Below are 15719 nucleotides of genomic sequence, written 5' to 3'. Positions count from 1 at the left end.
TATCACGTGACAGAGGCGGAAAGGCTCATGGCGGCGGGTCGGTGCTGCCGGCGCTGCCGGGCGGAGCGGGAGGAGCCGCGGCGGGCTGGCAGCGTGCCTGGGGTGGTACCGCCTGTGCGCCCGCGGGCAGCGTGCCCAGCTGGCCCCGAGACCAGTGGCACCTGGCCGGTACGGCAGTAGTGTGGCCAGCACGAGCAGGGCAGTGCTTGTCCCCCTGTACCGCGCACTGCTGAGGCATGAGCGCTGTGTTCAGCTTTGGGCCGCTCAGTTCAGGAAGGACATTGAGCTACTGAAGCGATAAAGCTGGGGAAGGGGCTGGAGCACAGGTCCCTTTGGGGGAGAGGAGGGGCTGAGGGCAGTGTGGGGCTCAGCCTGGAGAAAAGGAGGCTCAGGGGTGTCCTTATCTCTCTACAGCTCCCTGGCAGCAGGGCAGCCGGGTGGAGTCGGGCTCTGCTCCCGGGTAACTAACTGGTGACCGGATTAGAGCATGTAATCTCCAGCGGCACCGGGGGAGGTTTGCGTTGGATATCAGGAGTAATTTTTTCACAGAAAGGGTGATTAGACACTGGAATGGGCTGCGCAGCGAAGTGGAGTCACCGAACCTGGAGGTGTTCAAGGAAAGGCTGGACGTGGCACTCGGTGCCATGGTCTAGTTGGCCAGGTGGTGATTGGTCATAGGTTGGACTCGATCTCAGAGGTCTTGTCCAACCTTAAAGATTCTGTGTGCCCAGCAGTGCCAGAGCTGCCCGAGGGCTGCAGTGAGCAGGGTGTGGGTCTGTGTATCCTCTGCGTGTCAGCACAGGGTCCTGGGCAAGGGGGGATTGTACCCCAGGCTCAGGGCTTGGTTTTGGCTCTGGGCTTTCAGCCCTGCCTCAAAACCACTGTGAGATGCTCCTGAATGAGCCTTCCTCCTGAGCACTTCTCCCCTGTGCTCTTCTGTCAGATCCAGCCTGATCCAGCACTGCCGAGAGGCTGATCCAGAGGCTGTTTGTTGCCCCTCTGCCAGCGTGTGTGAACCCTATGGTGCTGGATCCAGCCTGTCTCTGCTTGGGGTGCTTGGGCCCATCCAGATCTTTGCACTCACAGGTTTTGGTCTCCCTTCAACCAGTTCAGCCACAAGAATAAGTCATAGTCACCAGGCATTGCCCTATTTGCACCAGTTACATCAGATTGGCAGTTGAGATAAGAACCATTGGGAATGGGCAATTGTGGTGTCAGCAGGACCTGGAGAGCTGTAAAGGGCACCTGTGTGCCAGCCAGCATCTCTGAGGTGAGCCCTGGATTTAATTCCTGTTCTTGCAGGAGTCACACAGCTGTGAGCAGTGCTGGGGCTGTCAGCATTGGTAGTATATGTGGCCTGTCAAGGAGTCTTGGAGGCTCCCACTGCCAAGGCAGCAGTGGGAAATGAGATGTGAGGAGCCAGATCTCCCCTGTCCCTCTTCCCCCAGGGCTGTACTGGCCCTGCAGCCCCACTGGAGCTCTTGCCATGGGCCCCACCACAGCAGGAGGAGGATGGGACCACGGCAGGGCTGTGGCACAGGGCTCTGGGTGCCATCGAGGCATCTCGCTAGGTGTCCTCCGATCCCTGCTCTGGCACATCCAGGGAACAAAAGCTCTTCAGAGCCCGTGGGCTGATAATCACTCCTTGTTTCAGTGCTGGAGTCCTCCCCCTGTCCCTTGGGGATCTGAAGTGCAGAGATTTCTCAAAGTCGGACAAAACAAGACACTCAGGGGGCTGGAAAACCTCATGGCTTTGTTTTCTCTTGTGCAAACTGACAGTCCAGAGCTGGGCAGCTATCCCCTATTCCCAGCATTTGGGAGTGCTGCAGGGCTGATCCCTGCTTGTCTCTGTGTTCCAGCACTTCCTCACTGCTGCTTCCCAGGTGTCCTGCCTACCCCCAGGAGTACCTGGCACACTCACACCCCTGGGGATGGGAGCTGTGGGGTGCTCTGTGGGCTGCATGGCTGGCTGGTGTCCCCAGAGCGGTGCAGGCTGGTCCCAAAGCCAGGCTGGGATGGGGTGGATATGGCCATGGTGGTGTGAGGTTTGGCAAGGCCCTGGGGCAGCCTCTCTGAGCAGGTGAAGGTGACAGGCTGTGGTGTGATGCCACAGCTGAGGTGGCAGAGGGTGCACTGGGACTTCTCTGTGGGGGACAGCACTGGCAGGGCTGTGCTGAGTGCTGGCACAGCCATGCTGCCAGGGCATCCTGCACCTTCCCTGTGCCAGAAGGCTCCTGTCCCCACAGGGCTGTGGTCTTGTGCCCTGTGCCCATGGCATGGCTGATCCCAGTAGAGCACACTGCTGGTCCAACTCCTAATGCTTTCCTCTTGTGTCCATTTTCCTACTTGTAAGGGGTAGCCCTGGCCTGCTCATGACTGCCTGGCTGACTTTTGAAACTTGGTATTTTCTTTTAAAAAATTCTGTGCTCAGGCAATGTGCAAAGTTTGCTCAGAGCCCCAGCCAAGCTGTCACCTCTTCCTGCAGCATTGCACTGCCCTGGCTCCAAACCTGGAGCTGGGATCAGTGTGGGACAGGCTGTCCTGCAGGCATTTTGTCTGCACAGGATGCATTGCTGAACCTCTAGCAGCTGGAGTTGCCCCACAGGAGCTCCAGGCTGTGGATGTGGGCAGAGGCCCTGGTGAGGTAGAGGGGGAATAAGGGGAGGCTTGGCACCCTGATGCTGCCAGGGACAGCAGCAGAGCTCAGTGCCAGCAGGATCAGGCCCTCTGTGGCTGGTGTGTCACTGCAGTGCCCAGCCAAGGGCACATTTCCTTGGCCCCACACAGGCCCCACAAGGAGCCCTTGGGGCTAGCAAGGAGCCCTGCTGCCCCAATCTGTGTGTGCTCCTGGCCCTGGGCATGCTGCTGGCAGGCTGTTGGGAAGCTGCCAGTGCTGATGATGCTCATTTTACTGTCTGCAAGTCCCATTAACCTGGTGTTAACTTCATTTACTTTCTTTTAAACCAGCAATTAGCTTGGCCATGGCTGTTGGTCCTGTGCCCACAGCTGCTCTCTGTGGTGGCTCTAGTGCACAGCCTTGGACAGGGAATGAAAAACTGATTCTACCCAAAGGATGTGGGCTTTGCTGGGGGATTCAGCCACGTGGGCTGGTCTTTGATCATGCTGTGAGAGGGCTTGGGGCTCAGCACCCCCATCTCCAAGATGTGAGGGACCCACTGGAGCTTTGTGCTGGAGGGCAGTGACAGCCCTGCAACTGTGACAGTGTCCCAGTTCAAACTGGGCTGCTGGGAGGACCAGGGGCAGCAACTGAGTGCTGCTCCTGACCCTGAAACTGCCCCTGGGGACACCAGAACCACAAGTAGCTGCAGGGCCATGGGGCAGTGCTCTCCTTGTACCTTTGCAGGTGCAAAGCCAGAAATGAGCTCCCCACCTTGCTCTGAGCAGCATGTGGGACCTGGGGGCTTTGGCTGGGGAGGGATGTGTTGGGTTTTAGCATTTTTCATTCTTTCTGGGATGTGCTGGCTCCTGGAGCTGAATGGCTCGGGGCTGGCTGCAGCGTTTTTTTTCAAACAGACGCTGAATGCCCAGACCTGATGTCCTGACTCCAGAGCAGGGAGTGAAGGAAGCAGGCACACCACACTGGTGTGAAACACCTCATGGCTCTCCCCTCGGCTGTGTGCTCTCTCGGTTTGGGGTGGGGAAAGCAGCAAGACCCTGGGGAAGGTTCGTTTTTCCCATCTAAAGAACAAGCCCAGCACCAAAGCGGCGTGGGTACAGCTTGCTTTCTCTCCTCCCTGCCTCAGAAGGCTCTCGGTGGGGCTGGGCGGGCGATGGGGCTGCGAGGTACCAACAGAGCTGGTCTGTGAAACTTGGCCGGGAGCACAGAGGGAGATTGATGTTTGCTTGGGCGCTCAGCCCTCAGCTGTGGGCTCTGCCCGCCCCTGCACCAGCTGGGGACAAAAGCCCCGGCCCCGGGTGGCACTGCAGGGCTGGCGTAAGCCCCCCAGGACAGCTGGCAGCTCTGTAAGGTTGGCGCCTGCCCAGCGAGCAGAGTGAAGGGGCCGAGGGGCCATGCAGGGAGGTTTGCCCTCGGCTGCTGCACATGCTCGGGTGTCTGAGCTCCACCGCAGAGCTGGAGCCCCCCCTGTTCCCACCTCCACCTCATCTTGGGTCCTGTCCCCTGGCCAAGCCTGGATGGGTGGAAAAGGGCTGGGGTGACTGTGGAGAGCACCCCACAGAGCTGGGTGGGGAGGGAAAGTGATGAGGTTTGGGGCTGGGGGCTTGCAGGGGGCTCCTGCTCAGCCCTCCTGGCATCTCCCATGGGAAATAAATGAGACAGTCATCAATTATATCAGAAAAATCACCCACGAAGAAGTAATGATATCTGTATATAATGGCAGGTCAGGGTTCATGTCCCCACAGAGCAGTTGTGCCCTTGTCTCCTGCCCACACTGTGAGTGGGAGCTGGCTGCAGTGTTCTTGGCACGGACAAATCCCCACACACACACCACTGAAAATCCCAGAAAGCTTTATTTGCGTAGGAAGATAGATGCTGTTTAAAAACCCACCACTGCTGGAGGTTGGCATGGCCACCCAATGCCTGTGGGTGCTGCTTGGGCACTGGGAGCCGAGGGTGCCTCCAAACGGGGCCCCCCAAAAGCAAGTCTGGCCTGGACACATGGTGGGGCCCCACGGGGAGCCCCACAGCGGGGGAGGCATGCACAGTGCTGGCAATGGGATGGAGCTGGCTCAGCCTGTCCTCGTGGGTCCCTCAGTCCCCTCGTGGGGTGGCCTGGGGCTGGTTCTCCTCTTGCCCCATCTGTGACATGGGTTAATGTGGCTGAGCACTCTGTGGGGTTCAGGGGGCTGAGAGAGGCTGTATGAGGCTGCCAGTCAGTCCTACAAGGAAAAGGGTGACGACTGCCTGAGCCTGGTCATGATCACAGCTGGGGTTTCTGCCTGGGTCTGGTTTCAGAAGGCAGTGCTGGCCTCCTGTTCATGTCCCCTTGCCCTGCAGGGCCCATTCTGCCATGGCAGGTGGGTCACTGGAGCACTCACTGTGCCATGGGGGCACCACAGCCTTCAAGGAAAGAGGTGAATCCTGTTTCCATCCTGGCCTGCCTGGGAGACCCTGGGCCCTCTCCTGTGCCCTCTCCTGTGCCCATGGCCATGGGGTCTGCTGGGCTGCAACCTCCTCCAGGGTGACTGGGCAGAGGGAAAGGAGAGCATCAACATGCTCATCTCTGTAGGACTTAAACATCACCTGCTGCTTTTATTTCCTGCAAAGCATGGACGGTATCCAGATCTGGAGGGCTGGAAGCCTTGCTGAGCTTGTCCTGTTGAGGTTCCAGTTGCTCTCCTCTCCATTGGAGGAGTGTTAGGGATGAACCTACCCAGGGGATGCTGCACCCAGGTGCTGGGCTGGGGAATGGGGCAGTTTTCACCTCCATCTCTCTTCTGGGACTGTGTTGCTGTGGGAATGCAGCAGTTCGGGGAGGCCACCATTCACTATGCTCCCCCAAAAGGATTGGCCAAACTTTCCCCACTGCTTTCATCCTGAAACATCTCCCTTGGGAGATGGGCTGCGGGCTCTACCCTGCGGATAATGTAGTGTCATCTTCCCAGTGCCAAGGGACTCCCATCTGCAACTGCAATGGCCATCTGTGCCCCTTCAGTGGGATTGAGCTTGCCTGCTGCCTGCCTCAGGGCTGGCATTTCCTTGGAGCAAACAGAGCCTCCTGCCCCATGTCCCTGCTACAGCTCTGCCCGCAGCTGTGGGCAGTTCTGAGCTCTGCAGGGAGGGAAGCATCCCCGACCTGCTGCTTTGCTGTGTGTTGGAGCTGGCTGGAGGCTGGATGGGTTCTGCCCCTTGCTGGGCAGGGGACTATGGGGCCATAGGCAGCACCCCGTACAGTCCAGGTGCAGGCAGGGGTGCTGCCTGCTCTTTCCTGCAACCAAGCTCCAGGCCAGAGGAGAGAGGACTGCAGCCTCTTCCCTGGCTGCTCGGGGCCCACAGCTCAGTGATGCAGGCTGGAGAAGCAGCAGCCTAACATGGTAGGTGTGAGAGGTGGAGAGTATTTTTCTGGAAGGTGATGTTCTCTGGCCACTGGCTGTGCCAAAGTGTCTGGGGCTCTCCTGTGCCCCTGGATACCCAAGGCTTCCCCCAGCAGCACAGCATTTCTGGGAAGGAGTTGTTTCCTTGTGCCCTGACAGCACAGCATCCTGGGGTACCTGGGGGTGACACCATGCAGGAAGCAGGAGGGGTCTCTCTCTCCAGCTGACCATGGGGACATGTGGATGTTGATCCCCCCAGTTTGTGCCCTGGGATCCAGTGGGGCACGGGGATTGCCACATGTCCAGGCTCTGAGGCCCAGCCCAGCTGTGCCACTGCTCCGGGACAGAGGGGAATGTAGTTCTGGCTGAGCTTGTGGCAGCTGGGCACACTGCGGGGGTCACACCAAGAGGCAGTCATACTTTTCCAGCCTCAGGGCACCAAGTGGATGTCCTCTGAGCGCAGCACTTTGTAAACGACCCAGTAGAAGACATTGAAGACCAGGAAGGTGAAGGGGAAGACGGCTCGGGAGATGGTGTCGATGCGCTTGGCCCGGTCGATGTAGCGCCTGCGGAGGCTCTCCCCTTCCCGCAGCACGGCGCTGGCTGCCGGGGGGCTGTACACACCAGGGCCCTCCCCAGCCCCCTCCTTTGGCTGCAGGCAGTGGCCCAGCCCATAGCTCCGCAGGTAGAAGCGACTGTCACGGCTGAGCTCTTCCTCCTGGCGAAGGGAAAGGCCGTCAGCCAGGGCACCCGCGGGTGCTGCAGGGCTGAGGCTGCACGTCCTACACACCCTGTGGTGCTGGGTGATGGGTGCCTGGTGCGAAGCTGGGTGCTTTGTCAGAGAGCCCCAACCATGCAGGCAGCAGCAGGGGGCCGGCAGTGCTGTGCACAGGGTGTGGGTGAGCACTGACCCCCTGCCTTCTCATCCAGTGTGTGTTTTAGGGGTGCATCCAAAGGCAACCTGACCCTGGCAGCCTGATACGCGTTCCCCAGCCTCCTCCCAGCTCCAGCTCGGGGGCTTGGGATGCCTGACTCTGGCAGCCAGAGGGTTGGGAGGTGAAGTGGTGGAAGGGGGCACACAGGGTGCATTGGGTGCAGGGAGCTGAAGTGTGCCGGCACTGCTGTGACAGCTGTGTTTGCTGCGGGGTGGAAGTGTGACTGTGATGGTGAATAGCAGGGCACAGGCAGCTTGCTGGGGCAGAGCTGGGCAGGGATGCTTCCTACTACCAGGCTTGCAGGGCACCCCAGTCCCTCCAGGGACTCAGACCCTCATTTCTCCCCATGTCTGCTTGGCAGAGGCTGTCTGGTGCAGCAGAGGAGGGAGGCTGAGAGAGCTGGACTCCTTGCTGGTCTCTGCCCATGCTCACCCTCTCTCTCTCCCCATGCTGGCTGCAGAGAGGGCAATGTGCCCGTGGAGTTGCATGTTCATGATCAAAGCTGCAGAACTGCCATGAGAGTGTCTGGTTGCAGCTCACTGCCGTTGTTCAGGGCACTGATTGGGTCCCTCAAGGGCTGGCCAGCAGTGACTGCACTCCTCCTCACCAGCAGCTGTGCACTGTTAGCCACTCGCCTTGTCCTGCTTTTTTAACCTTGGGAAGGGTTGTGTGTGCAAAGATTTGACCAGGAATAGGCATGTGCAAGCACAGGCTGCACATCTGGCTTTTTGCTGAGCCCCTGGACTCGTTTGGTCTCTGTGGCTCATCTCCCCTCTGCCTTTGCTAGTGCTGTATCTGGCTCTGGTGGGTCCCTTCTCCCAGGGCCTGCTGCAGGCCAGTGCCTCACTTTGTGTCTGGCTGCTGTTTGGGGTCCCAAATGCCATCTCTGACCAGCACTGCGCTCCAGGACACAGAGGCTGCTTGCTGAGGTCAGCCTGTGCAGACTCTTGGCTGGCACGGGGGCTCTCATCCACAGAGTTTGTACCCTGCTATCTTTATTTAACTCAGCAATCCACAGGCTAAGCAAGATTTTCCAGTGGAAGAGCAGCAGTGGCTCAAATTGCTGAGGTTAATTCTCATTTGCAGTACAGTTTTATTTCCCTGCCTCAGGCTGAGTACTTGCAACCACCCTGGACGGGGGGAGCTGGGTTGCTCTGTGTGCCCTGGGGACCAACAGCTACTCCCCCAGCCTGTTCCTGAGCCTGGATTTGGGTGGTCTGTGGGAGAGATTTGCCCTCAGGCTGTGAAACCCCTTTGCTTAGTCAGGCACAGGAGCTGCATGTAGCAGGGCTCTGCTCTGGTCGGTGACTGAGCAGCACACCGGGGTGCTCCTGGCTGCATCCCGTGCCATGCCAGCAGCACCCCCGGGTGGGTCTGCAGCCTCCACCTTAGGGCAGCTGCACTTTGGTCTGTTCTAAGCCAGCAGATGGTCCCTAGGTTCGACACAGCCTCCCCCTCCCTGCCCTGTCTGGGTGGGTGTTGATTTCCAGAAGTCATCTGTGAAAGGCAGGGAGCAAAGGAGTGTGCTGGGAAGCCAGGAAGCCTCTCCTGGCATCCAAGAGCTGATGATGGTGTAGAGGAGGTGAGGGTGACCAGCCTGATCTCCTCTCTGGAGCTGTGGTCGATTCCCTGTGTCTCCCCAACATCCTGGGAGCCTGCCCTGCCCCACACTTCTCCCTGTGCCTCAAGCTGCAAAGTGCCCCTGTGCCCTGAGCCGCTGCCCATGCTGGAGTGACTGCAGGCAGCTGGGAGTGCCTGGAGCCTGCCTGCAGGGAGGCACAGCCCTCACCCTGTCAGGGGCGTGGGCACGGCTGGCAAGCTGGGCAGCAGCCCAGGAGCAGCCATCAGTCAGCCTCAGCATCGCTCACCCTTACCAAAGGGGATTGTGCCAGTCCTGCTTTACAGAAGGGGAACCCAAGGCACGGAGTGGGAGTGTCTGCAGGGAAATCTGCTCCGTTCCCATCCCTCTCTCAAAACTTTTGAGCCCACGAATTGGCAGCTCCATCCTGCGGGCACGTACTCTGTGCCTGCTTCTTCCCCAGAAAGGGGCCGGCTCGTTTTGGGGAGGGGAGGGTGAGGCTGGCTGGGGAAGCACGGGGGGCTGCCGGAGGGTCGTGCTTTACCCGGGAGCTGGAGAGCTGCGAGAGCGTCGCGTAGGTGTGCTCGCTGCTGTGCCGGCTGCTCAGCTGCCGCAGGGACTCCAGGCTGGCCGTGCCGCTGCTCAGGCCCTTTTGGCATCCAGCAGTGTGCACCAAACAGAAACAGGACAGCGGGTGACCGAGGGCTCTACCCCGGCCCCGGGGCAGCGGCTCTGGGTGCCAGGATGGGGATGGTGGGGAGATGGGGGCTCTGTGTGTGGGGAAAAGCCCCCCTGGCAGTGCCTTGGCACTGGGATCTGTCTTCAGCACGTGCCCAAGGGATTTGTTTGCAAGGGATGCTAAGAGCCCGCATGGCGTGTGTGTACTTGTGTCTTCTGTGAAGATCTGGTGCCTCATGGTGTGTTTGTGGCAAGAAAATGAGAGCGGGGCAGCCACATGCCTACCCCAAGGTTCTTGCAGGCCTGATGTGTGTGTTGATGGGGTGACAGAGGGGAGGACTGTTTTCATGAGTGAGGGATCCTGCCTCTCCAGATCCTGCTGTGCTCCCATCTGCAGCCCAGACCTGTCCCTGGGTGTTACCAGGTCCCTGACACAGCAGTGAGTCCCTGTCATTGCTACAGCACAGCAAGGAGCCCAGGTTTGGGGCTGCAGGTAAGGGGAAAGGCTTGTTTTCCCCCATCCTCACTGTTTATTTTTCTGCAGTTTTAGAGGAAGCAGAGCCTGAGGATGTCCCAGCAGAAGAAGGACAGCACCCTAAGCAGGGCCTGGAGCACCCATGGGTACCTGTGGGTCCCCGGGGTGCTGGAGGAGCCATCTGGGGCCATGGAACACAGCCCTTCCCTGGGGGCTGCTGAGAAACTGGCCGTGCAGCCCTGGGGTGTCCCCTCAGGGGCTGAGGATGGGCAGATGTCATGAGAAAGGGGGGGACTCACCATCCTCTGCCGTCGCTGGCGGCGACGCAGGCGCATGAACTCCTTGTGCTGGCGCGAGACGAAGTTGACAGCTGCGTACTCCAGCAGGGCAGCAAAGACAAAGAGCAGGCACACGGCCATCCAGATGTCAATGGCCTTCACATAGGAGACCTGCCCAGGGGACAGGGTGCTCAGGGACCCACTGCCCCCCACCTTGCTTGTCCCCCCACTGCCAAAGAGCACGGGAACTCTCTCAGCTGGGCACATGGGCCAGAGCAGCCAGTGTTTCCCCTCAGCACGTGGTGCCCCAGCTGACAAGGCTCCAAAGCCAAGCCATTCCCAGGGAAAGACTGCCCCTGGCCTTGGGACACTGCAGCAGGGGAGCCCAGCACGGAGCCAGCACTGACCTTGGGCAGGGAGGCCCGGGAGCCAGCACTCTGCGTGGTCATGGTGAGCACCGTGGTGATGCCCAAGCCCACCCGGGCTGGCGCCGCATCCATGTTGATCCAGAAGGAGACCCAGGAGAGGATGACAATGAGTAGGCTGGGGATGTACATCTGGATCAGGTAGTAACCCATCTGCCTCTCCAGGTGGAACTTTACCTCAATGCAGGTGAACTTGCCTGTAGGGAAAGACAGCCCCGATGGGCAAGAGGGACCCTGGGGCCATGGTGAGGGGGTGGCAGCAGGTCCCTGGGGTGCTCACCTGTGTTGTAGTACTTGGTGCAATAGCCCAGGTCCTTCTCGTCCCTGAGGATGAACTGTGGGAGTGTCAAGCCCTCTGCCACCTGCACGGCCTCCTGCTCCTCCAGCCACTCAAAGATGAGGTCGTTCATAGTGTAGCCAACTGGAGTGGATGTAGGGAGCCATGGGATGGGGACATGTACCCTATTCAACCCCACCCTGAACAACTGCTTTTTCCTGCTTATGTCCCTCAGAAAAAGTGAGCTGCCAGCTTTCGGGATGGCATGGAATGGGAGGGGATGGGATGGGAAGAGGGGAATGAAGGGCAGCTTGAACCCTGCTAGGTACTCACAACTCTCCAGCTGCATGGTGCATGTCTGGATGTCCATGGGGAAGTTCTTGAGGTCCATGGGGCAGGACAGGATCAGTGTTAGCCTGTGGGAGGCAGAGAAAAGGAGGGGATTGTTGGGGCTGGGGCAGTCAGTGGGGAAAAGTTGTCCCATGGAAGGCAAGAGGAAAACTTTGCCTCCCCATTTACTGCACTGCACCAGAGGGGAAGGTTCTACCTAATGCTGTAGAGCACGTTGCCATTCTTGAAGATGCGCAGGAGCTTGTTGTCAGTGGTGACCTCGTGGAAATTAGCCCCTTTCTCATTGGCAAAAAACAAGTCTGGCTTCCAGATGGAGTCGAGCATGGAGGGGTCGAGGTCGAGGGAGTCGTCGGGGTACTCCCGGTAAGCCAGGCGGGGGTCGTTCCACTGCTGCCGCAGGAACACGTTCACCCGGTAGTCCTGGGATGGGGACATCGTGTCAGCTGGGAGCACCCCACGGGGCCAGGGAAGGAGGAGGAGGAGGAGGAAGGGGTGGAGGAGGAGGTGGAAGGAGCTGCCTCCGTTGAGGCTCAGCCCTGCAATTGCTGTTTGCCTCCCACTAATCATGCAAGGGGCACGGGCAGCTCAGGAGCCTTGTCATGCTGTTGGCAGCCAGGGGAAATTAAAAAGCCAAGGCCATGGCAGCTGAGAGATGGAGGAGGAGGAGGAAGACCAGTAACTGCTGCCTGTGGCATTCTGCACATGGCTCTGTGGGACTGTTGATAGTATGAAGGCTTTGCAGAAGCACAAATAGGAAAGTTTTCGCCCTAGGACTTCCTCAGAGGAGTTCTGCATGCGTCCAAGCAGGTTTGGGATGGCAGGGGGCTACCTCCAGCTGCCCACTGTGACCCTTTAGGGGGTCTGTCTTCCAGCTCAGGCACAGGGAATGTGACCCACACAGCCAAGCATATGTTAGCTGACCCCAGAAAACCCACAGCCATGTGCTATGGCTTTGCATGTCCCCGTCATGGTGCCAGGGATGGCTCCAGAGAAGGGGTCACAGGACCCCCTGTAAGCACAGCCACGAGCACTGGGACCCACACGCTCTCCAGCACAGCCACTGCCAGTCCCGGGGCACTGGGAGAGGAGAGCTCATCATGCTGGCAAAACCCTCACCATGGTGGTCTCGGTGACAGAGCCAAAGCTGTTGATGAAGATGTTGCACGTCACGTTGACGGGCGGACCTGGAAAACAGCGTGAAGCCTCCTCTTGCTGCTGGCTGCTGAGACACACGTGCTGTGCAGGCACACGTGGGGACACCGGCTCTGGCATGCTCTGCGTGGCTGAATGCACACAGGCAGCCCCAGCCAGCTGTGTGGCCACCCCTGGGGTGTCAGGGTGAACCCCAGGACACCCTGCAGGCTCTGCAGCTGCCCATGCTGTCAGGCAAAGAGAGCACACACAGGGCGGCTGTGCTGGCAAGAGCACTCTGGGGAGAGTGTTGGGACAGAGGAATGTGGGTCAGGGTCCTGCCCCAAAGCCCCTGGGTTTGGGCATGGATTGCTGCCAGGTTTGGGACCCTCACATCTTCTCTCTTACCTTTGAAGTTGGGTCGAATTCGGGCATCATACCCTGAGGTTCGTCCCATAAGCTTGTCCAGGAAATCAGAGGGTGACATGGGCTGGGGTGAGCTTCGGGAAGCAGCTTTAATCTCCTCCCGCCCTGAGACCAGCCTGCGGGGCAGAGGAGGCAGGTTAGACCAGGGGTCTGCAGGCACGTTTTAGCACCCCGTGGGGACAGCAGCTCCCATGGCTGGTGCCTGTGCCTGCGCTGCATCCACTCCAGTGCCCAGTCAGCATGTTGGCCCTGGGATCCCTTCCTTCTGCTGGGATCCTGGTGGCTTTTCCCCTCACCTGCCACAGCCCGATTGTCACGTTTTGCTTGTCCCGGCTCCAGCAAAGCCCCTGCCCACCATGTCCCTTGGCATGGGGTTGGGGACCAGTGCCTCCCAGCTCCAGGGCTGTGGTGGGGACAGGGCACAGCAGGCTGTGCCTTGTGCCAGGCTCTGGGCCAGTGCTAGAGGGGTAAAGCAGGGAGGCTCTCTCTCAGGCTCCATCTAGAGCTCCAGCTTGAGTTGCTGAGCAAACAATCACACACCGCCTGTCATGGACTCATGGCTTGGGGGCACTGGGGGACACAACAGCCCTGCCTGAGTGAGGAGGTGTCCAGAGCACATCTGGGTTCTGACACCTTGCCAGAGACCAAGGAGATGTGGCAGGAGAGGAGCAGCAAAGCCCACCTCCACACCAGCCATGGTGATGAGCTCTCCCACACAGTGCTCTGAATGATGATGGAGATTTATTTAAACTGACTCTGGAGGGGATATTTTTGTGAATGCATCTTAGCCTGCCAGTTTCTCTCCTCCCGCCAGTCTATAATGATAATTTCAAGGAACAATGCGAGAGATGTTCACTCACCACATTGCCAGGCATGAGGCTGTGATGGAGAGGAATTAGCCAGAGATCTCTGGACACAAAAGGAGCTTTGAGCATGCTGCTGGTGTTGCTGCATGCTGCCTTATAACTCCACCAGGTTTATGCCCAGGTGGATCTCACTCCTGCTTTGAGCTACAACCCCATCGCTACAAGCAGAGGATGATGCTGGGAACCCATGATGCTGGGATGCTGTGTTCCTTCCTACCTCCTTGTTCCTACCAATACACCTTGTTCCTACCTCTTTTCAAGGGGGTCAAATTCATCTTAGAGGGGCTTATGTGCATCCTTGCCAGCTAGAAATGGCCACAACAGCCATCCCAAAATGTTCCAGTGGGGCAGGTTTTCCTTTAATTGGAGAAGGGCAGCAGAGGGTACCTGAGACTCGTCCTGACTAAGAGCAAAAGGCTGGGAGAAATTTCCTGCCAGCAGCTTCACGAGCAAGGTGTGGTGCCTTTGGGAGGAAGCTGCAAGGGGCCAGGCTAACAAGGAGTTAAGTGAGGCTTCTGTCTGCCACATAGCTGTGAACCATGTCCTCCTCAGCTGGAGAGGACAATGAGGGTTCTCCCCTGGAGCACGTGGGAGGGAGGCTCCCCGGCTCCCTTGGCAGGTAGCTGCTTGAAGAGGCTCAGATAACTGGCTGAGCCACAGCAGATCTGCAGCCCCGGTGATGCTCAGACCTGCTTCGGGGATGCCAAAATGCTCCGAGTGCAGCCACTTCCCACGGCATCCCTGGCAGGGCCGTGCTGGAGCACAGCTCTTGGGCACAGCCCCTGCCTGCAGCTCCCCACTTCAGGCACTGCCTGCCCTGGGGCTTCTGCCCCACCCTGGGCTGGGCACCGCAGGGCCCCGGAGCTCAGCACCTCTGTGGAGCGAGTGGATGGTAGGGCTGGAAAATGCTGATGTCTGCCTAAAAACGCTGCCCTGACACAAGCGGTTTCTGCACGTGAAGCAGTACTATTTCACCCCTCCCTGCCATAAATGTTGCAAATCCCCCTGTGCTGCTCCAGCCATACTGGCCGAGTGGTGGGAGGGGGACTAGGGGCAGGGAGCAGGCTCAGCCCAGGAGCCCTGCAGCCCCCCATCCCCTCCCTTCTGTCCTACTCTCCCCTGCATCCCACCTTGTCCCAGATGGCACCCAAGGTGGATAGAGATGGAAAAAGGGACCTGCAGGCTTCATATTTTCTACCCAAGTGGGCCAAGAGTTGTTCCTGCACCTATGGGATCTGGGGCATCCACCCACTCTGCCGAGTGACACAGGGGCTGGGACAGGGACTGTCCTGAGCTCTCCTCCCCCCAGACACCATGAGCCAGGAAAGGATCTGGACATCTCGGGGGCTTTGCAGCACCGGAGAAGGAGCTGTCCGGGCTATCACCTGGCTCGGCTCGTCCTTTCTCCCACGGTGGCAAGATTCTCCCGCTGGCCCGGGGCCAGGGGATCCCTCCGGGACTGCTGGGGACAGGCAGGGTCCGGCTGTGTGCAGTGGGGGACTGAGAGGGGAGGGTCTGTTGGTTTCCCCGGGGTGCTGGGTCAGGATCCTGGGGAATGGGGAGCGACGCCAGATTTGGGAGGTCCCGATAGGAGCTGGCAGCGTTCTGTCTGGGGGCATCAGGCCCAGGAGGGAGGTCCGGATCGGGGGTCGGGGTGAGGGTCCCGAGGCTCGTCCGGGTCTGAAAGGGGATGCCCAGGTCCCGCAGGAGAGATCTGTCTCCGAGAGGGGGTGATACCCGCGTGCCGGAGGGGAATGGAGGCTCCCGGGGGATGGGGTCCGGGTGCCGGGGGAGCGGCTCGGAGAGCAGCGCTCCCGCAGCCCCGCGCAGCACCGAACACCCGCGCCGTGCGCTCACCTGAGCGGGCCGCGCCGGGGCAAGAGGCAGCCGAGGAGGAGGAGGAGGAGGAAGGCGAGGGCACCGGCCCGGAGCGCGCCCATCCCGCCGCAGCCCGCAGCCCCGCCGCCCCGGGCGCACGGGCATGACCCGGCCGGCGGCGGCGGAGTCCCCGCTCCCGCTGCCGCCGCACCGGGGCCGCTGCCGCCGCCGCTGCCGCCGCCCCCCGCCCGGTCCCGCTCCTCATAGTCCGGGCGCCCGCCGCGGGGTGGGCGCCGGCCGGCTGCGGGCCCCGGGAGCCGGGCGGAGCTTCGCCCGCCGCGGCGGGGAGGAGGCGGGCGCGGCGGTGGGGGGCTGCTGTCCCCGTGCCCGCCTCCTCCCCGTCCCCTCGGGGCCCTCTGCCGCCCAGCCCGGGCTGTCCCGGAGCCCGCGTCCCCCGTGGGGACT

General features: G+C 60.2%; 1 protein-coding gene across 2 annotated transcripts; it reads right to left on the bottom strand.

Moving 5' to 3' along the window:
* Positions 1-4472: 4472 nt before the first annotated feature.
* On the bottom strand, positions 4473-15463 carry LOC146437326 (glycine receptor subunit alpha-4-like). 2 transcript variants are annotated; one of them, XM_085060148.1, is made up of 10 exons: positions 15294-15463; positions 12553-12686; positions 12130-12197; positions 11210-11433; positions 10996-11078; positions 10666-10806; positions 10368-10582; positions 9982-10131; positions 9074-9178; positions 4473-6733 (listed from the first exon to the last, which is right to left on the bottom strand). In XM_085060148.1, exons 1-10 carry the CDS (start codon positions 15374-15376, stop codon positions 6446-6448), a joined length of 1491 nt encoding a protein of 496 aa, XP_084916274.1. In that variant the 5' UTR covers positions 15377-15463; the 3' UTR covers positions 4473-6445. The 2 variants fall into 2 exon arrangements, with proteins under 2 accessions (XP_084916274.1, XP_084916273.1); XM_085060147.1 differs by lacking the exon at positions 9074-9178 and having other exon boundaries at positions 15294-15461.
* Positions 15464-15719: the final 256 nt, after the last annotated feature.

This window comes from Lichenostomus cassidix, chromosome 4A (genome assembly GCF_008360975.1).
Source record: "Lichenostomus cassidix isolate B80296 chromosome 4A, HeHo_3.0, whole genome shotgun sequence".
Classification (NCBI taxonomy): domain Eukaryota; kingdom Metazoa; phylum Chordata; class Aves; order Passeriformes; family Meliphagidae; genus Lichenostomus; species Lichenostomus cassidix.
The sequence above is the reverse complement of the archived record's forward strand: the minus strand, read 5'-3'. Positions and strand labels throughout refer to the sequence as shown.